Source organism: Ixodes scapularis, unplaced genomic scaffold, assembly GCF_016920785.2.
Source record: "Ixodes scapularis isolate PalLabHiFi unplaced genomic scaffold, ASM1692078v2 PGA_scaffold7__128_contigs__length_106722199, whole genome shotgun sequence".
Taxonomy (NCBI): domain Eukaryota; kingdom Metazoa; phylum Arthropoda; class Arachnida; order Ixodida; family Ixodidae; genus Ixodes; species Ixodes scapularis.
The window spans coordinates 35289418-35313655 of record NW_024609882.1 but is presented as its reverse complement, the minus strand read 5'-3'; the positions used below and the strand labels follow the sequence as shown (position 1 = coordinate 35313655).

The following is a 24238-nucleotide window of genomic DNA, read 5'->3' as shown; positions in this document are numbered from 1 at the left end:
AACGCCAAACTTTGGCATGTCCAAAATACCTAAATTGGGCATTGCTGTGGCAGTTATAGCTCTAGTATTGCACTACTTCGGCAATCCTGTGGTGGACCCGAGAAAAGCCAAACTTTGGCACGTCCCAAATACCGAAATTAGGCGTTGCTCTGGCAGCTATGGCTGAAGTATGGCACCAACTTTGGCGCTCCTCTGGCGGACCAGAGAAACGCCAAACCTTGGCACGTCCCAAATACCGAAATTAGGCGTTGCTCTGGCAGTTATGGCTGAAGTATGGCACCAACTTTGGCGCTCCTCTGGCAGACCAGAGAAATGCCAAACCTTGGCATGCCCCGAATTCCCAGATTAGGATTTACTATGGCAGTTATGGCTCAAGTATGGCACCAACTTTGGCACTCCTCTGGCGTACCGGAGAAGAGCCAAACTTTGGCATGCCATAGGATCGCCCAACTTAGGCTATAGTTAGGCACCGTACTTTGGCACTGATGAATGCCATGGTGCAAAAACCGAACTGCGCCAAAGTTGGGCCCTTATGTTTGCCAGACCTTTGCCCAAGTTGGGCATTCCTCTGGCGTGCTACCTAAGCAGTGTTTTTTTTTTTTTTTTTTTAATATATATATAGCCGCGCGGAACGGAGCCCCTACCCGAATGCATGTCGAGGCATTGATTGCCACGAGCCAAAATCGAATGCCTACGCAGACTTCGTGTCCACTGTATGAGCAACATTTAAACATCGTCACGGCGGGGATCGCAAAGTTTGATGACGCACTCCTGGGGATCGCAGTGTTGGCGTTGTCTCCACCGCTCCGTCGTCCAATTTTGCGAAGGAGAGACTGAAAGTAAAGGTTTTCCATAGTAACCCTGAGACGTAGTAAAATAAAAGAAAAAAAAAAAAAACGGACAGAACAGTCTCTAACACAAGTAAAGGTTCACTTTTAACCTTGGAATTCCACCGCGACCAAGACACTTCTTGGTAAGTGGCGCTGCGTTCGAGTATTCTCGGGTCCCACTAGTGTCAATAAGCTGATGGAAAGTGTGAAACGTTCCTACTCAATATCGTTGCACCGCCCCTTTAATGACCCGAACATCACATGAGTGCAAACCTTCCCGCGTCAATGGCTGTCATTAGTAATACTGTTCTTTTTAAAGGGATACTGCAACGAAATTCTAGCGCCTATTTTATTGTTTAAAGTCAACCACGCTCTGGCCTCACGCGGAGACGGCAATTTTTTTGCTCGAAAAGACACCAAAACACAATTCAAAAGGAATAAACCGAATGTCGATATGTCACTCTGCACTATAAGCAGTGGTTCACATGGGGGCCCGCGGACCGCCGCGAAGCCCTGCCTCCCGGCAATTAAAGTTGTCTTCTATCAGATTGAGAACAAACGTTCCAATTTTCGGGTAGTTTTTTCGTGTATATGTCAATAAGAGAAGTCTACTTCACACTAGCCCTTATATAGCTATAGACGCTTTGCAGCAGCTGTGCATGGGCGCCGCCATAACTGACCTTCAGTTTTTGTTCCCTCTTATTCCGTTCGCTTCACTTCATCATTACCACAACAGGACAGGTTATTGCCATTTTAGATGCTACTGTGCTCTTGTGCCCAGCATAGGCCCTTGTGAAGACCCGTCAACGCCCGCTTCAGTGGCTCGGCATCTCGGTAAGACAAAAGAAGGGCGGCTATGGCGGCTCAATCTGGCGCGTGTGTACAGCGTCTATATCCATTTATTAAGTCACTATTATAATTAACCTAACACTTTTCCTTCCCCTCACCACGAACGGGGTCCTCCATCATCTCCGCCGATCTACAAGGGGTCCGCGAAACATCAGTGGTTGAGAAACACTGCACTAGAGTTCTTGTATAGGCTCTATACGGGAGCCAGAGTTGAGCGTCTGTTTTCAACGTGCCGTAGCGCCGCTATTCGCCGAGATTGATCATGTGAGGAGCAAAGAATGCAGCTCCGTGCAGGAAAGCCACCGCGCCCCGGCATATGTCCCCCTGCTTTTGCCTTCTTCTCCTTTCCTGTTGTCAATGCGCGGCGGCGAGCGCGGAGCCGCTATTCGCCGATTTCAGTCATGTAACGAGCAAAGAATCCAGAGACGTGCAGGAAAGCCGGCACTACGGCCACCCGCCGAGGATGACCCGGATTTTCTATTCTCTTTGCGGGGAGCGGGGAGGGGCAACCAAAAACGGCCAGGTCGCGTTGACGACGCCAAGTGGCAGATCATCACCACGCCAGCCCCCAGGCAGCTTTGCCCGTGCTGGACCAAGTGACGTCGCGTCTGTGACGTCAATTGGTCCGCTCCCGTGATGCACCGTGCTCTTCTATGGCTGACCTTCGAGCGCTCGCTGAAATCGCTCCTTTGTAACGGAAAATTTAGCCATCCGTTCAAAATACAAGCTTGCGATTGTCACTACTAGAATGAGTTGATTATGTATAACTTATTTCCGAACGTGAGAGGTATATTTTAAGTTTCGATTCAGTACCCCTTAAACGTACTCTTAGATCTTTTTTTCTTGTGTTCACTTCCCTTCTGGAATGCACTTTGTACTCTGAGGGCAAAGCGTTCGCAAATACGGCCTCAGGAAGCCGCCATCTTGCTCTCTTGGGGTGTGCTTGGACGGGTCATAATCCGACTACGACGCCTCGCTAAGGTGTCGTAATTGGATTATGACGTGCCGCACAAGCACACCTCAAGCGAACAAGATGGCGGCGCCCTGAAGCCGTACCTTTGCTGTCATCCTGGCTAATCCCCCCTCCCCCTAAATAGAAAAAAAAAATAAAAAAGAAACAGATACAAGACGCGCTCAAAAGGACAAGGTTTTCTTGACGAAAGTCCTCAGTCAACTTGGGCATTGGTATCCCCCTTCTTGTCCTGAGCTACATGCCCAAGGGGATTCGGGTCGTGCTCCACAGCGAGAACGGAATTTTGGGTGTGGTAAGTCATTAGATGTTTTCGTAGATCGTTTCGATGACTCCGAAAACAATAACCGATAGCGATACGATGCATGAATGCGCAAGGGCGTCGGCGGAGTATCGGGTATCGTTATCGGAAGTACCGGGACGATCTACTCAAACTGGCTAATGATGAAGATTCGTACTTTGGTTTCTTCTTTTGATACCGTGTTCGACAGCTGACTAGGTCACGACCCGTGACTAATGAGCCGAAATTAGAAGGGTCGCGAACGGCACCGGGTGAACGGTCAACATCCGCTCGCACGCAAATAGCAGAGGCATTTTTGACACACACGTGTGCGTGCGTCTGTCCGTCTGTGTGTTTGTGTGTCGTTGGCGACATTAAGCGAACAGAGGTGGAACGAGGCCCTTCCCAATTATCCCTTTTCTTCCTCTCCTTTCCCTTAGTCAGGCCGCCGCTGAAGCGATCGGCGTTGTCGAGGAACGTCATTAAATGTCAAGTTGGAAATATGTCTTGTCCTCTCCCCGTCCTTTTTGGCGTTCATGTTGCTTTCTTTTATCCCAGTAACAAGAATATGTTTTGTATTGTACACGAGTAAAATTAAGCGAAAGTCCGCTCGACCAGGAGGAATTCAATTAGTATGATGAGCAACTCCGAAATCAGAACACTCCGATTACTACGTGTACTATTACAAAAGAGGTCACTATAACGGGCCAGGTCTTCAGAATTTACCAAAACAAAACAAGTTGCGAAAATCCTGTTTTGTTATAAGGTTTGATACGCAGACTATTTGGATCTGCGACTGACGTCAGACGCCCGATTTTTCATACTGTGCCCTTTAGTCACTGACCGAATGAGGCGGAGGGACAACAAACGGAATTTCAGTAACACCTTCAGCGGAAGCTTCGATAACTCTTCGGCGTCTTGTGAACCTCGAGCGTGCACGCAAAGCCGAACTACGAAGGAAGGCAACGAGCGCATGCTGGAGGTCGGTTTGTCGGAAAAAACGCCATGCCCTTCTCACTCTGCCGGTGACTTAACCTCAGATATATATATATATATTTATTGTGCTTAACGTATGCTAAATTTGTCTTCGTCTAATGACTGACTGATGACTGACTGATGACGTTGATGCAGGGCCCTTACCCGACGGAAGATGAGGTGGACCCTGACATCATCAATCCTGGCAAAGAAACAGTCACCGCACTGCCTGGAGCATCCTTCTTCAGCTCCGACGAATCGTTTACGCTGGTCAGAGGGTGAGGGTAAAACAGAGCAATGATCGAGACAAGAAGAAGTGCTAATCCACAGTTTTAGACGTTAGTGGCATAAGAATGACACACCACTTTGTATACTGTCGACGCTACCTCTCTCCGCGGTAGCTCAGCTGGGTATGTCTGCTGAACTTGGAGTCCATGGTCGGTTTCAACTTTCTTCTTTCCATCTTCTTGGTTTTGACAGGAAGAAAGTTCTGATTTCAGGCGCGTGTCCTCGTGGACGGTTACTTTGACAAATCTGTTTGTGCCTTTCAAGAAGAAATGTCTGCCTGGGCTTGGCATTCAACGAAATTGGTGGGTAGTCGGAGGTGCGTTGCTCAGAGCTGAAAATACCCAGTACTCACCACGAGAAATGTCACGAATGACAAGACAATCGAGTGAAGTAGCAAGGAAACTTAAGAAACATTTAGACAGAACTGCGTCGTAATATTTGACGTGTGGTCTTCCTAGGCAATACTGAAGAGGACTGCATTGTTTTTTCAAAACCAAAAATGAAGCGGAGTTGCCCTTTAAGGCTGATTCAAGCTAATTCGTGCTTGTACAATAGTTAAACGAACCGTTACGCTGCAACGTCCAGGTACGGCTCCTGAGCCGTCGCAGATCTGCGGACCCCCCCCCCCCCCCCCCCCCCCCCCCCCCTTCTCAACAGTCGAGAAGGTTCCAGGCTCGAACCATTGTCACTCTGCGCGATTATTGCCGAACGTTCTATGGTGAGATACACGTGAAGAATGAGCCTGAAGCTCTACCCCCACACCCTCATTACCGCCAGCCATTGTTCCTCCGCGACGCATAAATAGTCCGCTATCGATGCGCACGTCGCGCTGACGTCACATGACTCGTCAATCGTCATGGCTATGTGCCCTGGATGGTCCGCGGAGCGATTCAACGTCGTGGCCAGGTGCGTGGTGGTGTCTATTAGGGGCATGCTAAACCTATTTACAACTGCTATTTCTTAATTATGGACACAACGGCTAATCTTGATTCATATTACCCAGCATGAAAAAGGGTTTCTTAATATTTCGTGACTGCGTTTTAGGGGCCATCTTGACCTCACTATGCTGGGCGGAATGGAAGTGTCGCAACACGGAGATCTGGCCAACTGGATGATTCCTGTAAGCCGACCTCTATTTCATCACCGTAGCAGTGGGAGTATATGGTGCATTGCAGTCTAAAGCGACACTTTAGTTGTCTGAAAGTAAAGAAGGAGCAAGTAACTATACTATACTCCTGACCGAAACCAAAGCTATGTTATTACCAGGACGCACTTAAGTGTTTTTTACTGTTAACTGGTCGTTTGGCCGTCAAGTAAACCGTAACGAAATCTGAAAGTGCTTTCTAGTCATTAGGACGGCCTTCCTACACATCTTAGCTGTCCTCAAGATTATCAGAACATGGTTGTGTTTATTTAAATAAACTACGTATACATCCACCCCTTTACGGATCAATAGTGTCCCTAGAATGTTTTGTGAAAGTGTTTTTAGGCTGAATGCAAACAATAAAGCATGATCGGAAGCCGGGTGCAAAACCTAACTACGACGGTCTTCCTTGCCGTTGCGCCCCTAGCGGTTAAGTTGAGAACTAAAGCCATCGGAGAAACAACGTGAATTATTTGTGTGTGTTTCTGACGCCATGCTCGGCTGACATAGCCGAACGCCGCGTCGGTGTTCGGCTGTGGCTCGTGATCAATCCGTGAAGCACAGATTTGACACGAGACCCATGACGAACGCGGCACGCGTGTCCCATCTGCTCTGTGATCAATCCCCGACGATGACCTAAAACATCCAGCATAGGCCTTGTGATTATAATGCAATTAAATGCATTGTGTAGGATAAACACCAATGTCTGTGAAAGAAGCTAGACAAAGCGTACCCTATATATAGTTCCTATAGTTCAATATCCTCGCCAATAGGGCAAGCTGTTGAACGGGATGGGCGGAGCCATGGACCTGGTGTCAAGCAAAGCGCTCGGGACCAAGGTCGTGGTCACCATGCGACACGTCACCAATGACGGCAGGCCCAAGATCCTGGAGAGGTGCACGCTCCCGTTGACGGGACTCCGCTGCGTCGACCTCATCATCACGGACATGGTATACAGGACACGTTGTCACGCTTCAAAATGATTCCCAGTATTGATTTTGCAAGAAGAGGGCTTTGGGACAAAGTGCGAATGTGGTTTGTTCTTGCTTGCTTTTGTCTCTTCATATTAGCGAAGAGATCTCGTCATCTGTAGAAACCGCAATAAGCCAGACACCCTTATTTGATGCCTGAAGTCTCAGGTGGTTGAAGGTACGGCACTTATCAGAACCCGGCAATGCCAGATTTGGAAGGATTCGGATAGAAAATCATGGCGTATAGGAAGTGAAGGTGTAAGAGCTAGGATTCCAGCAGCGTTTGACTGGGATCTCTCGTTCCTTGTTTCCACAGTGCGTGTTCGAAGTATGCGAAGACCAAGGCCTCACACTTACAGAAATTGCGGAGGGTCTCGGGCTAGAGGACATCATCCGAAACACAGGGTGCGCCTTCAAGGTATAATGTGCATTGCGGCCATATATTCTCGACTTTATGATGCTGTGACGTAAGAGCAGTACTAACCCCGGCGAAACTCCAATAAATTCAAAGAAGCTCAGTTTTCTCGTTGACTTGTACACCTCTAAAATATGCACAAGAATTTTAGAAGTTCGAAGTATTATACTGAGAAAAGGACGTTCTTACTATACAATGATTTTCGTAAACGACATGCAGCTCGTGGATACCGGTATTGGTTTGCTTATAGATAGTTGGCGTAACTTACTAAATGTGCCTATTTCTCCCAGCGGCAACCAAAGCTATAATGCACCAATATAGTGACACAATAAATATACACCGCGGTTGACTTTTTTTTTTATGGTAAACAATTTTTTTAATCAAGAGTGCAACATCCGCGTTCTATTACCGCTAGTTAGGCGCCTGCCCCACGAGTGGGAACTTTGCTGCACCCCCGGGGTTTCCCACGTGCTTCAAGTCGTTCTAAAATTGACCGATTTAGTGGTTTTCGATTATGCGCAGCAAGTTTCTAATTGGAACCATGTGGTTATTTTCAATAATTAAAAAAAACTAACGAATTTTAGTTAATTACTCAACAGACAGTGGCAGTTATACGCTGCTATAATGTCCGCTGAACTCGACAAAAACACCTAGTGAAGACGGCATTCAACTAGCAGTATATGCACTCTTTCTTAAAAATTCCCTGTCCATTAAAAAATATCACCCGGTATATATTGCTCTTTTATTCCATAGGTCTCCTCGTTTTAAATGATTCCTCTGCATATTTGAAGCCAGCTTAACAAGGGCTCTTTGGAAGGGTTTCAGTCGCTACGATTCCGGGCATAGCCCCTGAAGTCTCTAGAATGACGGAGTCGAATTAATAGCACTCTAACGCACCTGTACCTAAATGCATGTATATTACCGCCTCTCCGGGGACGAAATCTCCGAAACAAAAGGTTGATACGAAAAGAACAAAAAGCACAGGGAAAATGAAAATGTGCTCTGCAAGTTTATGTACACCGGCTACAACTTAACCGTCGCAGCTCAAATACCCATAAAATAGGGCATTAAACAAAAGAAAATCTGTTAAAGGAGCTGTGCAACGATTTTAACGTTGAAAGAATTGACATCTTCTACTTTTGACATTGTTCATCTTGTCACAACAGACAGAAAACAACCTCCTTCCTTTAAAATGTTGCGATTCCGCCGCGTAATCGCGAGGCAAAAATTAGAATATTTCACGACCTGCAGTCGCGAGCGGCGGTCATGAGAAACACGCGGCATGACGTCAGTGGAGGTCTTGTAGAAATATAGCAAGTTGTGCGAATACCTGCTCGATAAAAGGCGACTTTTCTTTAAATCTTGTCGTTCCAACATAAATATAAATGCGTCAAAAACCTGGTATCATCGACAAAACTTTTATTATATGGAGTTCTAGGGGCGCCATCTATCCTAGGTCCACAAAACCGTCAGCTCTATCTGCAACCGCGAACAGCCACCAGAAGCCGGAGGGGGAGGGGGACAGAGCCGGACGGGTATGACCGGACCCGGATGAGACTTTCCTCCTTTCACCATATTGTTCGCGCCGCGCCCGCCAGCACGTGGTCACGCGGTCGCGGGCGGATGAGTTCTCGCTGCTCACTGATGGCTCTAAAGAGAGAGCTTCACCAGAACCCCGCGCGACCCCTATTGACGTCACAGCGCACGTGACTCGGAAGATGGTGAAAGAGTTGAGAGGTGCCGAGAACGTCAATCTTTGTCCAATTTTAAAATAAAAAATAGGACATGCAGGCAAAAACAATTTTTTGTTCTTTACTTCAGAAAGGCTGAGACACCAACTCCCAAATGATTTAAACCAAGCACTGAAATTGTTGCACAGGTCTTAAGCGTTTAGTCCAAACAGTCAGCCTGTTTACGATGAATTACTGCCACCGCAGGTGTCCCCCGGACTCAGGCCGATGCAGCAGGCGGACACGTGACGGAAACACACCTACAATCCGAAAATAAAATTGTTTTCGTTTTATAGTTGTTGTTAAACACTGCTTCATAACTTGCTGGACTAAACATGGTCGACTTTTGAAACTAAGCAAGCTGGCTGTCCAGCCTTTTCCGAGAAGCGTTCTGCGCACGCGCGAGCGCCCGATGCCAAGCGGTGGAAGTCGGCACCACAAATCGAGGAAATTCGGAAGGAGGCAGTGGATCACCGAGTAGAACACGTAATTGCAGCATATATATAATTGTGTTACATAAAAAAAAAAGAAAATGGACGGAAAGAAGAACACGACGTTTGGGTGGACGCCACGGATATGCCCCCCTTTAAAGTCGCGTTGGGCACGCGCCGCAGCTCATAGAACGAGGAAACTGGTAGCGTAGCTCCCATTATCGATTGCTAGCGCAGGTAGGTCCTTCCTCGATTTTTACTTCGTGCAGCCACCGCCTGGTGCCGTCGGTATGTGAAAAAGGTCCATTAAAATGCATACGAAGAAAAACAGATGCAGTTTGTTCGGAACCAGGATTTTCACTGTCATGTTTAGCGTAAACGTTATTTTAATGTGTTTAGACCGACTCTAAGCATGGGGGTCGCAATCAGTGTTGCCAGACTGAGAAAAAAAAAGTCAGCAGATTCATCCCCAAAAAGTCAGTAGATTTGCTCAAAAATCAGTAGATTCTACGAAATCTGTATTTTGCCATGTTTTCCTATTTCCATTAAACCACACTTCGAAGAAATAGTATAGAGTAATTGATTTGTGTGGCGATTTCGAGGATTATTCTTTGAAATCGAGACTGAGCCACTTTTGGAATCAACAGATGAGGGCGACAGTGCGACATCCACCTGTCGCTATTTTCGAAACGAAAACAAAACAAGACGTTCCGGCAAGTGCGCGCGTACATGTCCAATGGAAGTCCTCTGCAAGCTGCCATCTTTCCGTACTGGGCTGTGGAAGGATTCTGACGCAACTCTGTCGGCGCGGAGCACTGTTGAGGCTACGCGTCGTCATCTACGGGCTTATTTCTTTTTCTCCTGACTGAAGGTTTGCGTTCAAACGTGGAGGAACTTAGTTCGTTAGCTCCTTAAGCCACCGAGGATTAACATTAATTATATCATTTTCTTGCCAGAGCCTGCAAAATTAAAGTAAAGAACCAAGATTTGGATGTCGGTCCCATGCATTCCGCCGGTTGAATAATGAAAATGGCGGCCCTCTCCGCTCAGCTGGGAGCATATGGCTGGGAACAGCCGAGAGTTCACGCGCATGCGCTCACGCCTCTCGCTCTGCGCCGCAGGCTGATTGGCTCACTTGGGAGGGGGGCGTTACAGCGGCGAGATCATAGACTCGCCAAACTTTCACCATATATGGCTCTGGCCCGGATGTTACCGTCGAACCGTCCAACGTTGAATCGTCGAACCTGCTTTGGGTGAATAAATAGATGAATATACGGCTAAGTCACTCGAATATAGGACGGGCTTCTGGGCCATCTAGCCAGTGCTTCGTTTTTAATTCTGGGAGAATATGAGTTTCCTTTGATGGCCGGGCGACCCTAGGAACTGATGGGGCCATAATAAATTTTAATATGTTTACAAAAAGAAGTCAGTAGATTTTCTTTTTTTGCAGTGAATCATGAGACCCGGATTGAAATCAGTAGATCTACTGATAAATCAGTAGACCTGGCAACACTGGTCGCAATGTTAGTGGATATTCAAGGAATCTTCTGGACGGCCTTTACATAGCCGTCATGGTTTCGTTAAAAGAGAGCTCCTTTGCCATCATATCATCTTGTTTTACTCGATGTTTGTGCGTTTTAGCATTTGGCTCGAGTTGAATCTCTTGGAACTCTTTAGTTCTCAATTTAGCCAGTGTATTTCCGACGAACGAAATAAGCTTCATGGGAAGGTAAAGAAGTTTTGGGCGATCAGAACTGGAAAAAAAAAAAACAGTCCTTTTGTTAGGTTGGGTTGTCTACCTGGCAACTAATGCAACTAAAGCCCAACTTGTCCAATATATGTATATATTAGTGATGGGCCGAACTTTTACCGAATCGAAAATTCGGCGCCGGATCTTAAAAACTTTTCTAAAGATTCGGCAAAAATACATTGTTGCCAGACCTAAAAGTTGGTATATTGTTTTGGCCTGCGAAGGAAGTTTTTAGGTTTTTCTAAATAGATATCGACACAGTTATTACCAAATAAGCTGATATTCTACAAAATAATTGTACCGGTGTCATTTGTGTGTGTTTACTGGTAATTTAAAAGTGACTTTTTGCAGAAGTGGTGTGACAATGGGGGTTTGGTAGTAGGGGGCGCAGTCAGCGCAGTCACGATACGCAAGTTTCGGGTTTGAGGCCTCATCAGTGCACGCCTGCAAGTGTGTACTGTTGAAATAAAGGCGGTAATACTGCGTTCTTACTTTCACTGTGAGTCACCGCTTCGTGCGCGAAAATGAATGCAACGGCTGCTGGGCCTTCACCAGAAGAGATATTATTGTAAATATGCATGTTTTTCGAATTGAGTCACTTCAGCTTTGCATGAAAGTGTGCGTCCCATATTCGCAACGTCTCGTTTTTCACTTTTAAAATGCCGGTTTCTGATGTTTGGACACACTGGACATTTAGCAAGACGGACAGATAATTAGGAATGTCGGATGTTTAGCGTCGAGCACGATAGTTGTGTGTTTAGTTTTATACGGATCGATGAAAACCGCGAAATAACGCCAATTGAAAAGCAATATTTTGTTTTGGAGCGAACTACTTGTGAGCCGAAAACAGGATTGCTATTATGGCGAGGAGTGCTTTAAATTTCTTGTCAATGTTGCGACTACCTCGTTGCATCACTGAGAATATCAAATGAAAATCACGTTATCCCCAATGTACCGCATCATTTGTCAGTTGCGTAGTGGACTAGGTCGTTTTTGCGTAAATTTTTGGTAGATCTTTTGTTCTTGAGGCAGAAAATATTGAAGAGAACCACATTCACAAAGGCTAACACTTACCATGTCGTCTACTCCGCACCTCGCCGTAACCGATGGTAGCACTACACTGTGGTACGATGGTAACCGCACGACAACACGGCGTCCATTTGCAATCCATGGCCCCGTCGAGTTCTAACGCGTGCGCAGACGTTTGCCGAATTTTCGCCGAGTCTTTGCCGAACTTTCCTTCAAAAGTTCGGCATGTGCCGAACTTTGCCGAATCTGAAGTTCGGCAGATTCGGTCCATCACTATTGTTTACGTGACGTCACGGACCACGTCGAAGCAACTCGCGCTCTGGGAAATTCTCGGTGCACGAAGAGCGCTCCGGTGGCACTACTGTCCGTTTAGTGAAAGGAGCGCCAAACTCTCGCACTCCGGAGCACGCGCCCACTAGGGCGTTTCCGTAGACCGCGATTCCTCCTCTGCCAAGTTCTCCGCAACGAAGAAGCCGCTACTACGCCTGCGCGCCGATGACCTTGGCTGTAGAGTTCCAAGTATCGTAGCGGGTTGCGGAGAGCGTTGCGGGACGACGAAAACGCTCTAGGAAAGCTCCCTAATATTCCTACGGCTGCACTTGTCAATCTTCTCTCACTCCCAATACGCAGCGCCACCCCATGGCGCTGCGTGTCCGCGAGGCAGCGGCTCCACCGCTCCACACCAAAGGTCAGCGCGCCGAGGAGAGCGCGCGCGCTCGACCGCCGACGCAAGTACGCCGCAGACGAAATAAGGGAGCGGAAGCGCGGCATGCATGCTTTCGCATTCACAACTCATAAGAAGTGCTCAGGTCACCGTGGCTTAGGTGTACCTCGAGCCTTTTTCGTCTTCGGCGTACTTGCGTCGACGGTGGAGCGCACGCGCTCTCTCGGCGCGCTGACCTTGGGCGTGGAGCGGCCGAGCCGCTGCCTCGCGGACACGCAGCGCCATGGGGTGGCGGTCGTTGAAACTGAGGCGCAGCGGCCAATGGGAGCCTTGTTTCTTGATACTAAGACGCGCGCCAGCCAACGGGACCGAAGCCGAAATCGATCAGGTTTACTTCGCTTCTTTGGGATCCGGGAGAGTAGGTGCCGTTTGGCTAGGCTTTTCGCGTGGTTTCAAAGCTGGGAGCCGGCTTCATTTGGAGAAAGGAGTTAAGGTGCCGTTTGGCGCGGCTTCAAAACTGATGACGTCGGCTCGCTCCATGGGACAGTTAACGCTTTCGCATTAAAACGAGAAGGGAGCCTTTAAAATGAGCAGAGCGAGGTTTAATAGGGAGTTCACTTCCACTCCTCGTTCATCACATGCACCGCTGTTGGGTCCAACTGGGGTCCGATGATTGGATGATACTGCATCATGTATGGTCCCAGCCAACTGCAAAACGAAAATAGGACTATCGTTAAGGCCCTCCAAACTAGGCTGTCATAGAATAACGATCTGCGTTACTACAAACAATAGCGTTACAATTAAAAAAAAATCAATTTTCTATCACCCTGAACATTGATACCACCTATGTGTAAAAGACATCAATCTATACCCCCGATCTTTAGCGAAGATAAACGCCCATAACCGTAAAAAGGTTCCAATATGAAAGCTTTATAGCGCAGATGTCCGCGTGCTTCAAAATGAACGCGTGAACAAGTTTTCTTCATTCCATGCGCGCGTACGCTCCCACCTACCCACCAGATTTTATATATTCATGTTCTCAAGTCAGAATGGTATGTGACATGAAATTTAAATCTGAATAATAGTGTACGTGAAGCAGTGCCTGTAATAAACTCGGGTACGCAGTTAGAGACGACAGTGTTCTCCCAGTACAGGAGTGTAATTGCATTGATCTTGGTCGAAGCCTGAACAAACAACTAAAACGTGACGAATGGTACTGCAACCCTGGTCTTCTCCACAGGGGAAATCTTTGCGAGTAAGGTTTGACTGTCCCATGTGGAATCGACGTAATCAAACTTGACGGAGTAAATCCTCAGTTAAAGCACTCTCCCACAACCAAAGAAAAAGATCGTTTTCTTTTTCATTTTGCTTGTCATTTAAACATTAATTGACGCCCATACGATAGGATTTCAATCCTGGTGGGGTAAAAGATATGCTGAGTGCATACCTTTTTGGAGGACGAATCGTGTTAGCTTTATCACCCCCCGTACTTGACTTTGCACCTAGTAAAATACGAGATAATGTCCATCCCGTAATGCGCGGCTAATCTTGCCACACACAAATTGTACCAGCCAGATCATTATTTGTGTCTTTAAGACAAAAAATCGGTGACGCCAAACTCTCGAAGTACCTAAAGGTTTTAGTGGTAATAAACTCACAAGACGTAGCAGCACACCGATGTCAGCACCATCATGGTTTGAACAATCCTATAAAAAGTAAAAAAAGAGGTGTTATTAAGATGATCGGCATTTGTACCACTCTCTAATAATGAAAGACTTCTAGAAACTAAATTAATCGCATAGAAGGTCGGGGGAAAATAGTCATTGAAACTGCTAGTGCGAATGCAAAATCGTCAAAAGTGGAGGTGTTCGCCATGTGTCCATTGAAATAAAACAACACTAATAATCATAACACTAATAACCGCTAAAAACAAAACAACACTAATAATCATGCTTTTTTTTTCGCGCAAGTTTACGGGCTTTTTAGCTATATATATATATATATATATATATATATATATATACAAACACTTTATACTTTAATCGCCGGGAAATGTCACGACAAACTTGGTAAGTTCCGACTTATTTTGACTGCGTGAAGAGGGTGACGAGAACATTCGGTTTTATTTTGGATGTACCGCATTTTTTCCGTAAGCTGGAACGTGCCAACAAACGAAACAGAAATGTACAGCCCCTTGCAATATGAAAGACCCACTGGAAGCGTGGCAGAGACGACATCGGGGTGAGGGTGAGCGCGCACGCTCCGGGCAATTCCATTTTGCCCCAAGGGGAGCTCTCACTCGGGGCCCAACCATGCGCTTGACAGTTTTTGGTTTCGGTTTCGCGGAAAAGCGCTTTTCACCGGCGTCAGGCCAAGAGGTATGGTCACGAAGGCTTGAAATGAGCATAGTCATCAATGCTTTTTCTTAATTGCTTCAGTTGTAAACTGTCAGAACAGGCACTGTCAAATACACAAATATTGCAGTTATACCCGAGTACAATATTTAAAAGATAAAATGCGTTAAAGAGCGAATTCGTGAGAAAAATGACACGAATCTCGCGCTTTAAAAAGCAGGCAGCAATTGGGACGTTAGTAGGACATAGCAGTGGCATGACGCAGACGAACTGCCATTCGCAGCGGAACCGAAACCAGGAACTTAAGCAGAGTCCCCCCTCCCTCGCTTCGAGCGAGGGGTCCATATCACAAGAGCGAATGACATTTTAGCGAACGGCGACATTTGAGCGAATGGTCGTTTTAGCGAATAACGGGGGCGCGCGTTAACCCATCCGTCGCGCTGCGCTTTACGCCGCTTCGCGGCGACAGTCTGCGGCAACTCATTACAAAAATATTAACTCATTTGGCCCACCCGAAAACGCCGCTTCGCGGCGTCCGACTATTCGCTAAAGTGTCATTCGGTGAAACGTGGGCGTTCGCTAAAACGTCATTCGATCAAGTGAGTGCCTCCCTCGAGCGAGTCCTCCACTTGGAGCAGGATGGAATCGCCCGGAGCGTGCGCAGCGCCCCCACCAACCACCGTCTCGGCCATCTCGGTCACACGCTCCCAGTGGGTCTTTCATATTGCAGATGACTGTACCCTCCCACCTTTCCCGTCGCAACCACAAAAGTTTTTTGTAGTTGTTAATTTAATTGCCTTTCTGTGTGGCCAAGAACAGCAGAATCGTTTATTGAATAACTATCTTTAACAGACGTTTCCAAAAACACAAAAATAACACCAAAGAGCGAGAAAACAAAATTGCTTTAAGTATGATAAATCAATATGCTAATTCCATAGCGCTCCCCAACAACGCGTGAATTAGCTCTTAATCATCTGCACAACATCGCAGACGTAATACGTATACATCAGAGAAAAAAGCCTCGTAAATTTCCAACCGCTAATGTTCTCAGGCTCGCGGTTACCGAACGGCATACACACGTCAGGAAATTGTGATACATTTCCTAGACGTCGGGGCTTCCACCATCCCAAAGGCATTCTGCTTGACAAGTTTGCACAACTCCAGATTGCTCGTAAAAGCGTACAAAGGAAAAAAAAAAAGGAATAAAAGATCACAGTGAGGAACTCGAATTCTGTATCATCCATCAAACTTCGTTAAGCGCTTTTTTTTTCCGCACTGCAACAGCGTTTTTGTTGTGTGTAGGTGTACGATTTGGCTGGTAGAAAGAATGAAGCCTGGTTCAGACAGTTGCGTTTGACTGCGTTTGACTGCGTTGCGGCAGCGAGAAACCAGGACATCCCTGCTGCTTATATCGCGTGCCAAGATGATTCCTTGGATTGGATTCCACGCTTCATACGAAGCACAGATGTGCCGGTGACTACCTTTCCGCACTCGACGCAACGCAGTCAAACGTACTCAAACGCAAGTGTCTGAACCGGCCTAAAAACCGCTAACCCCGGTGACGCGAAAGCACGCGAGAACGACGCACGCCCACCTCAAAACCCACACGATCTTCGAAGAAAGAAGCTGGGTGACTCTGGGTGCAACACCTCGAGCACTCACCCTCGGTTCTCTCCTTTGGGCACGAACCACGGCAAGATGGCTCCGGCGACAAACCAAACCAAGGTGTTCACGATCACGGGCACTGCAGTCGGCCCCATGGCGATGCGTAACAGACCTCAAGCCGACGCAGAGATTGACTGCTACGGCTCCGAGCACATGATCGAAGGCTCCATTATCGCGCTACGACAACTCGCTTATCTCACTTCGCACACGAAATCGCTCGAGTGAGCTTTGTAACGCCACTACTACGATACGTGCCGCGTAGGCGAGCACCGCGGGCACTCGTCGACTAGGAAAGAGAACCGCCCCCTAGCCCTGTCGCTCGTTCCAAGGGGCGGGTTAAAAATAATACAAACAAAACAAAGATCAGCTTTGCCTCCTGCGTTCGACGTCGGATGTTACGTGTCATGACGTCAGGTTCTACGAGCACGCAAGCGGGCTGCCGTACACCGACGCACACTTGAGTGATGCGATCGCTCCGAGACATTTTGGAGCAGCGAAAGAGACTTTTGTTACAGCACGAACTTCAGGCTATTCTTCGGAATCTAGAGATAGTTTAGTTTCAATTGAAACGTTATTGACTAAACCGTCGAACAGTCGAAGGGCAATCTAGTGGGGTAGCTTAAACGAGCGATTCCACATCAAAATTAAATGTGTAGCGCAGTCCAGCCGCACCTATTCAAGGTTATCCATAAATCCCCTCTATACTTCATCCCACAAATTTACTTCAGTGCTAGCAAAGCCGCGAGCGGGAAGGCGGGACCCTGCGGAAAGTTCGCTCGTAAATCAAGGCCATTGATGCACGCAATTTGTCAAGATATCGCAGTCTACCCAATATACAAGCGGCCGTTTTGTAAATTCAACCGCAAAATAATAATGTACTTTTTTATTAGATACTTGACGCGAGCGCGTGCATTTTACCACACCGGAAGAGTGCTGTTCCCCTTAGCACGCGTCTGGCACTGCGGCGAAGCGAGCTACGCAGGGCCACGACGTCTGCTCCGCGGGTGTCGCTTCTCCGCAATGCACCCGGGCCCGGCAAGAAGCTAACCCGCCTGAGCAGACCGCGAACCATGGGGAACATTGCGAAACCTTCAAGCGCAGCAACCACAACACCTTACGTAAATGTTACGTTGATTATTTAAAGAAAAAAAAATTTGTTTGGGAAGCTTGGAGCTTGTTTCTTCGCATTCTACTGGTACTCCTAGTTCAACATCCAGAAATGTTTGCTGTTGATCTTGTTTCATTATTTTTTATTTACGTATATAGGGCTTATCTCAGTATTAGTATTAGCATGCTTCTTTACAGGTACAAAGAGTGTATACTATTATTCTTTGCATTTAATTTTTCTGGAGCCATACTGCTAGGTTGAAAAAGAGAACTATATTTGTCATTTACTCAAGGGACGCCTTAACATTTCAAGCCAAAAATGCGTGTCATCTGCAGACAGAATAAGTCCAGGGTACTTGGGAATAGTTGTAAGATAATTGAATAAAAAATACTAATTTTTTTTTTTAAATAATTTTCAAGTGTTCTGTGTTGACGAGAGTGCAGTTTTATTGAGTAAAAGGACAAAACAGATGTGAACACCAATTTGTTTTTATTGAACACTAAGAGGGGCACACTGACTAGTAAACTTAGTTTGCAACAACTTATTTGGCACAACATAAAAGTGTCGGGGGTTAAATTAAGTTCTGTGCAGCATTTAAAAAAATCTGTGTAGAAATATCCCTTAAATGCATAAAATAAAGTCCATTAACTCATAAAGAGCCAGAGTGTGAATGAAGTGCTAAGAAGCACAGCAGCTACAACCATACTAAAATGTGAGGGCAACACTCAAGCACTTGCGTATAAGTTCCCCACTCATCTGCTTAGAGTTTTAACACCAGCATGCTCAGTTCTTGTCTCACTGAGTGCACACTGCTTCTGTCAGCAGTATTTCTCACATCAGCTAACAAAAGATACAACCTACAAAATTGTGTACAAAGGGAAATAAAATGCACCTCCAAGTCAGATCTCATGGTAGGCAGTTCATCTGCATCCAGCAACTAGGTGATGCAAGCATGGTCTCACATACTAGTACAAGTAGTAAGGTTAAACAACCATGGCAGGCCTGACAACTAAATGGACAAAGCTACCAGCAATACGCAGACCACCGTAGGACGCCGTCGAAAATTCAGGTCATCAGGCCACCATCTCTGGAAACCTGTGAAGGATTATTTGCTTAGGTGAACAGCGACAAAAATTTCTTTTTTACATATAACTTATTTTTGTTTTGAGTATGTAACATATTAACATCACCGAGGACTAAAAAAATTACACACAAGAGCCTCACATGCTTGTTCAAGAAAGCAGAAATAAGGAAAGACAAATCAATTAGTTTCAGTTCCTCAGAGAAGGCGGCTCGTTGAACAAGGTACAATTGACGGTGAGCTTTGCTGGAAGCTACTTGTAGGCACTCCACACCAGCATGAACTCACGCTCTGTATGTTGAGGGAAGGGATCATAGCTTAGCTCCTCCCTCAGAGAAAATGTCTAACAAAATCATGAAATGGAAAAAGACAAAACAGTACAGCCTTTTCGAAATTCCGAATTGATGCATAGATTCTGTGCAGTGGCCATTAGTTGGTCATGCACTATGAGCACGCATTAGACACGAGCGCTTCGTCTGCATTCAGGGTGTACTCGGATCGAAACGCATTCCACACGAGTGCTGAGTCAGTGCTAGGGGCAAACTTGGAACCAATCACGGGCTTCATGCCGGAAACGATGAGACCAACGAATGGCGGCTGCGCATAATCTATGCATCATTTCAGAAGTTGGGATGGGGTCTATTTGGCAAGACCCCCGAAATTTGCATATTAATTCCGCCTCACGTACCTGCAGCTACGACCATTCGCCGCGTATGACGACGGCCGTCTCGTTCTTGAGTAGTGGTCCCACCAAGGGGTTCATCTGAGACATGTAGCAGCAGAGCCAACTGCAAATGCAAAGAAAGTGGTTTCAAGAGTGCACCAAACGCTGTGTACTTTGGCAACACAGATGGATGAATAGATGGTCGTAGTGGGTGTGCTGTACCCCTCGTATTGTGGTAGCTTATTCCACCAAGATGGTGCCTGCTGTAATGAGGTTGATTTAATTATATAAGTTGTATAAGCAATGTACTAAACAAGAAAAGCCATGTTACGAAACATCTGCACGCTTCTTTAGCGAGCCTGCACACTCTCCTTACTGGAGTAAAAAAAAAGTGTCAGGGTTTCGATGAAGGATCTTCTTTCAGTTTCCCTACTTATTCCTTTGGTTTTGTCTTCTATGACTAAGCACTACATGTTACTTTAAATATACTAAGCTTCGTGGCTTAAAAGTTCGGAGCTACCTAGCTGAGACCCCTAGAAGTGTCTACCAGTGCCTCACTCAGCATCCGTGCTGTAAGACTCTCTCGGTCATTCATTTGGTCAAGACCTTAGCAATATCACGAATGACGCCATTTACATGGATGGATGAATGAATAAAATTGAACCTTTAGAATAGGGTGATGGCTTGTGCCCCCTAGCCAGTGGAGGCAACATTATTTGGTGGAGGCACCTCAAGTAGAGAGAAAAGGAACTAACCTCCACTGAAAATATGCTGCAAAGACTAGCTCAAGTGTGAAACATTAGGATAAGGGTAAGAAAGCATGCTGTTTGAAGTCGAAAATAAAAAGATAAGTTAGGTTGTGCCACACCAAAGGAAATTCAAATATTTCGCTTCAAGCTGTACATTGCAGAAACTTAGACATGAAACTAAGAAATAAGGGCAGAGAGGGAGCAGAGCATTTATATTCTTTATTTTACTCTGTCGAGTAACGATGTTAACTCAGTTGAGGTAGTTTAGGAATAGCGAGTGCTGATATTGGTGATCCCGAGAGGAAATGTCAAGGAGAATAAAAGAAGGTCGGCAAAAGGAAGCAGGCGCAAGGTGAGGTGCGTTCGTTTTGCGGCGACCGGTTGAAACAGTTTGGTTGTTCATCAACTTTAGGTTTCACTCCATATGATTTATGTTGCCGGTGTTTGTTGCAAACTAAGTAGTAAGCTATCACTGAGCAAGGAATAGCTTACTACTTTTCTCTGTTTATTAAAGGGGCCCTGCAATCACATTTAAGCGTCTACCTTTTTTGCGGTTTCCATGTCTCGGGGTTTGGGTAAGCCAGCGGGCACGGAGAGAGTAACTAAATATCAGTGCGTCATATTTTAACCGGACGACGCGGAAACCTCCTCCACCGACGAGGGCGACCCGCGGTGCCGAAAGTGTGCGGTATGTGACGTCTTTGGTCCTGGGCTTACTAATGGTCAGAGCCGCTGAAAGCTTCTTTTTAGTCGAAATACAAAATATGAGTGGCGCAAATTATTTCAACTATTTAGAAAAGTAGTTTTTGTTCTGTATTTTAGATCAGAAAAGAAACAAATGCAGTTCATAAAGTACGGAAACAAGAAATGACCCGTCGACATACCCGCCATCAAGCGGTGGAAAAGGCAGCGCATACTAGAAAGGAGTAGTGGGATCAGGCGCCGACACGGAAAGGTCCCGGATGTATGCGGCGGCATTGCGGTCGTATGGACAGGAGGATCCAACCGGCTCCGAGCGTTCCGAAGGCCTTTGGCGAGAAACTTTGTCTTGCGGTTTGGCCGTTTCGCAGTATGGCAGCGCGAAGTGGCTCCCATTCTGAACTGATCTTTACCCCGTGTTTGCTGTCGTTTGTGGCCGATGAAGTGTCATGCCGAACTAGCATTTAATCTCACAGCAAATGCAATGAGAGCTGCTCTGGCTGCCTTCTGCATACAGTTTATCCAGAACAAGCTTTAGTGGCACCCTCTCGCGCCGTCGACACGGAGTGCGGCAGCTGTGAGCGCTCGATAAGCTCACTACCCCTCCTCTAGTTCACGGCCACTCTCAAGCAACCAAGGACATCATGAGGGAGGTCATTTTTTGCTTGTTTTTGTAACTTTAATTTGCTTATAACTTTTAATATAATGGGAATTTCGAAAAAGAAAAGTTTCATTAAGTTACTACGTTCAGTGCGCTCAGGTTCGGTGCAAATTAAAAACCAGTCAAAAAGTCCTTGCACCCGCCAAGGTTGCCGACAAGACCTTAAGGTCTTGTCGGCAACCTTGGAACCCCAGGGCCAGCGAAGACAGCATTTATGCTTTTTGGCTTTGGGGCAGCTGAAATGCGTGGAAAAAATTATTACACAAACTTTATGGATGTAACACATAATACTTGTCAATAATATTGTGAGGCTGATTTGCTAATCACAGCTAGCTAACAATGCAATATATGGTGGACACCGGCTGTGGGGATCGAGCTGCTAACAGGTAACATGAACTAATAAAACTCACCGAAGTAATAAATAAGAGAGCTTTACTCACAAAGTATAACAGAGTACTGCCGTGATGCCAATCATGGTCTGGATCATCCTATGGAAAGGAGGAAAAAAAACAAAATACTGAATTTTTTGGTCTCGCGACATTGAAAGACCGAGCAAAGAAATTCATTTACTTTACCGTAAATAACACATGCTACCCATTCAGATCCTTGCTGCAAGCTTCAGCGCTCTTGCGCTGGGCACAACACGAGCGATTGTGGAAAGATTCCGATGAGCACTTGCGAAGCGGCAGCTGCAGTAGCGGACCACGCTTTGAGTGTGACCGTCAAGCACGCGCGCTCAATGCAGCGCAAGCATCATTCAAGCGAACCTGCTCGCGCTTCTGCAGGTTGTTGCGGCTGACCGAGCGTGAGGCTTCTGACAGGCAGTCGCGTGCAAGCGGCCCGTTAAATGTCACAAGATCGGTGTACCGTCCTCGTGCTATCGCGCAACCTGTTTAGATGTTGGAGGAGAGACAATATGAAAAGTAACAAGCTGGGAACGTACCCTCTGTTGTCTCCTTTTGGCACGAACCACGGCACCCCGGCCCCGACTCCGAGCCAGAAAAGCGTGAATAATGACACCGGTAGAGCCGAAGCAACCATCTCGAAGGCCTTAAGTTGTGGATGTTAACGTTCAGGTTAAATGTTCCGAAAAGGAAAGGAAAAACAACGCCTCTGTCGTCGCAAACCTTCTTCAGAGCTGACGAGCAGGCACGATTCAAGTGGACAGAAGATGCTGCCGCAGTTGCGTTCGCTTACACCATCGTTGAACTTCTGCGATTGTAAAAACGTCATGACAATGTCACGTGACTAAATCTAAGTAGCTTTTTTAGAACTACACCAATACTACTGTTTTTTTATTGCTTTTAAAATTAAAATATTTCATTTTATTAGTCGTAATGCAATAAAAATTGAGTGTTTTATTGAATTATTTTACAAAATAAGGTGTTAATCGGAAGCGTCGGAAGGATGGTAAGTAGGATAGCTTTGAAGCCAATCCGATCCGAACCGAAGGGAGCCTCGGTCAGCTGATTTCTGTAGGCTCTCGTTTATATCGCGGCCTACTGTAGTATTTACCGTATACCAATCTTTAAGCATAAATGGTGCTGGCTTTCTTGATTCTCTCCGTTTCGGAGAAGGCATCGGGCGTCATCCACTCAACCGCCTACAGCCTGAACCGAGCGGGAACGTCCCACAGCGACGAGTCGAACACGGTCCGCAATGAGCCCGACGAACTTGAAGAAGACTGCCAACGCGGCCCGAGCGAAATGAATGAAGAACACAAAGCCCAGAGCGACCTTTTCAAGCGGGTGCACCAACACGTCGTCGAAGACATGAAATCGGCCTTGCACCACACCTCGATCGCCGGCGCCGAGGCCTCCCTGCACCCCATCGAAAAGAAAGGCGCGTTCTTTCTGAACGACGCCGATTCCCCAGAAAGCATAGTAGTGTGGCATTCGTTCGGAGACTGCTGCTTCGTGCTGATGTGCGACAGCGACGAAAACGTCTCCCTGGGCGGCCAGATATTGAGACAGATAATCCACAGTATCTCGTGCCACGTCGTGTTCGTGACGCCGTCCGAGCTGCTCGCGAAGGCTGGACTGGTGCACGCGATCGTCAAGCTCTATCTGCCTGCGGGGAAGCTTCTGTTTGTGAATCAGAACGTTGTGAAGCAGTATGAACAGTTGCTGCAGAGAGTGGCCGCGTGAAGGGGAGTTTTTAAGCATCCGGTTTTATTTGCCGAGTGCGCACTTTAACTAGGGACACGTGACAACTCTGATTATTCAGATGCTATTTATTTTTTTATTGTTTATTGACACCTGACTTTTAAGCAGAAGCGCTGCTACTAAAACACGGACCAAATACGTTGCCACATGCTCATTTGTAATCGATATCATGCCGAGAAAATCGGAAGTCTTTCTGGACTTATGTTAGCTTGATATTCTCTAAACTATGTGTCTTTCTAGTGTAAATTATGTCAAATCAACCAGTGTGTCTATGACAAGCGCGGCTGCAGCCTGCAGCCCTACGTATGTTAGAGACTAGGCAAACACCTTTAGCTGAAACGAAATGATTACCTAAAACCGTGTCAGCTGTGCAACAACGATGTCCAGAATGCACTAAATTTGTGATGAGGTGCCCTGCTGAGTGGAATAAACTTTCTCTGTGCACAACAGGAGCTGCAGATCTGATAAGTTCATGTCACGTGGGTGCTGGGTGCGACTCGCTGATATGTCACTTTTACCAAAGGGGTTCCAACAAAATGATGCAAGAGTGGTATGCAACAGTAGAGACACTACCATACACTCAATAATTGAGTATGTTTATAGCGTACTAAAGTGGTAGCCTCAGCCAACAATGAATAGCTGTTTCATTTCTAAAAAATCTTATTATAAACAAAAATAAGTTATTTAATCTAAATTCTCATATTTGTGACTGCACACTGCTCAGTCGTAGATGCTCCAAGTGCTCTCACATGCTGTCTTTCCCATT

At 46.4% G+C, this 24238-nt stretch overlaps 5 protein-coding genes across 6 annotated transcripts in view; 2 read left to right on the top strand and 3 right to left on the bottom strand.

Annotated features, from left to right (window-relative positions):
- Positions 1–6825, top strand: part of LOC8038438 (succinyl-CoA:3-ketoacid coenzyme A transferase 1, mitochondrial) — a 49015-nt gene extending 42190 nt beyond the window's left edge. For both annotated transcript variants that reach the window (XM_042286164.1, XM_042286163.1), the window contains 4 exons: positions 4061–4182; positions 5237–5312; positions 6110–6286; positions 6624–6825. In XM_042286164.1, the coding sequence (XP_042142098.1) occupies positions 4061–4182; positions 5237–5312; positions 6110–6286; positions 6624–6731 (483 nt within the window). In that variant the 3' untranslated portion in view covers positions 6732–6825. The remainder of the gene's footprint in view (positions 1–4060; positions 4183–5236; positions 5313–6109; positions 6287–6623) is intronic.
- The window catches only part of LOC8026196 (adenylate cyclase type 8), a 295086-nt gene that overhangs the window by 176134 nt on the left and 94714 nt on the right, over positions 1–24238 (bottom strand). The gene's annotated exons all lie outside the window — the stretch shown is intronic.
- Positions 12907–16668, bottom strand: LOC8043035 (V-type proton ATPase subunit e 1). Its single transcript, XM_029968533.4, has 3 exons — positions 16343–16668; positions 13985–14032; positions 12907–13034 (listed from the first exon to the last, which is right to left on the bottom strand). Exons 1-3 carry the CDS (start codon positions 16438–16440, stop codon positions 12941–12943), a joined length of 240 nt encoding a protein of 79 aa, XP_029824393.1. The 5' UTR covers positions 16441–16668; the 3' UTR covers positions 12907–12940.
- On the bottom strand, positions 17926–22523 carry LOC8043036 (V-type proton ATPase subunit e 2). The gene is made up of 4 exons (XM_002415966.4): positions 22251–22523; positions 21748–21795; positions 19223–19322; positions 17926–18548 (listed from the first exon to the last, which is right to left on the bottom strand). Exons 1-3 carry the CDS (start codon positions 22346–22348, stop codon positions 19229–19231), a joined length of 240 nt encoding a protein of 79 aa, XP_002416011.1. The 5' UTR covers positions 22349–22523; the 3' UTR covers positions 17926–18548; positions 19223–19228.
- LOC8043037 lies at positions 22753–23922 on the top strand. Its single transcript, XM_040221854.3, has one exon. The coding sequence runs from the start codon at positions 22846–22848 to the stop codon at positions 23452–23454; it is 609 nt and encodes a 202-aa protein (XP_040077788.2). The 5' UTR covers positions 22753–22845; the 3' UTR covers positions 23455–23922.

Coding starts and splice junctions, on each gene's coding strand:
- LOC8043035 (XM_029968533.4), bottom strand. CDS start 16,440: ATGGGGCCGACTGCAGTGCCCGTGATCGTGAACACCTTGGTTTGGTTT. Junction 14,033..16,342: donor CCCAAAGGAGAGAACCGAGG/GTGAGTGCTCGA, acceptor TACTTTTTATAG/GATTGTTCAAACCATGATGG. Junction 13,035..13,984: donor TCGGTGTGCTGCTACGTCTT/GTGAGTTTATTA, acceptor TTCGTTTTGCAG/TTGGCTGGGACCATACATGA.
- LOC8043036 (XM_002415966.4), bottom strand. CDS start 22,348: ATGGTTGCTTCGGCTCTACCGGTGTCATTATTCACGCTTTTCTGGCTC. Junction 21,796..22,250: donor CCAAAAGGAGACAACAGAGG/GTACGTTCCCAG, acceptor TCCTTTCCATAG/GATGATCCAGACCATGATTG. Junction 19,323..21,747: donor GCAGTACTCTGTTATACTTT/GTGAGTAAAGCT, acceptor TTGCATTTGCAG/TTGGCTCTGCTGCTACATGT.
- LOC8043037 (XM_040221854.3), top strand. CDS start 22,846: ATGGTGCTGGCTTTCTTGATTCTCTCCGTTTCGGAGAAGGCATCGGGC.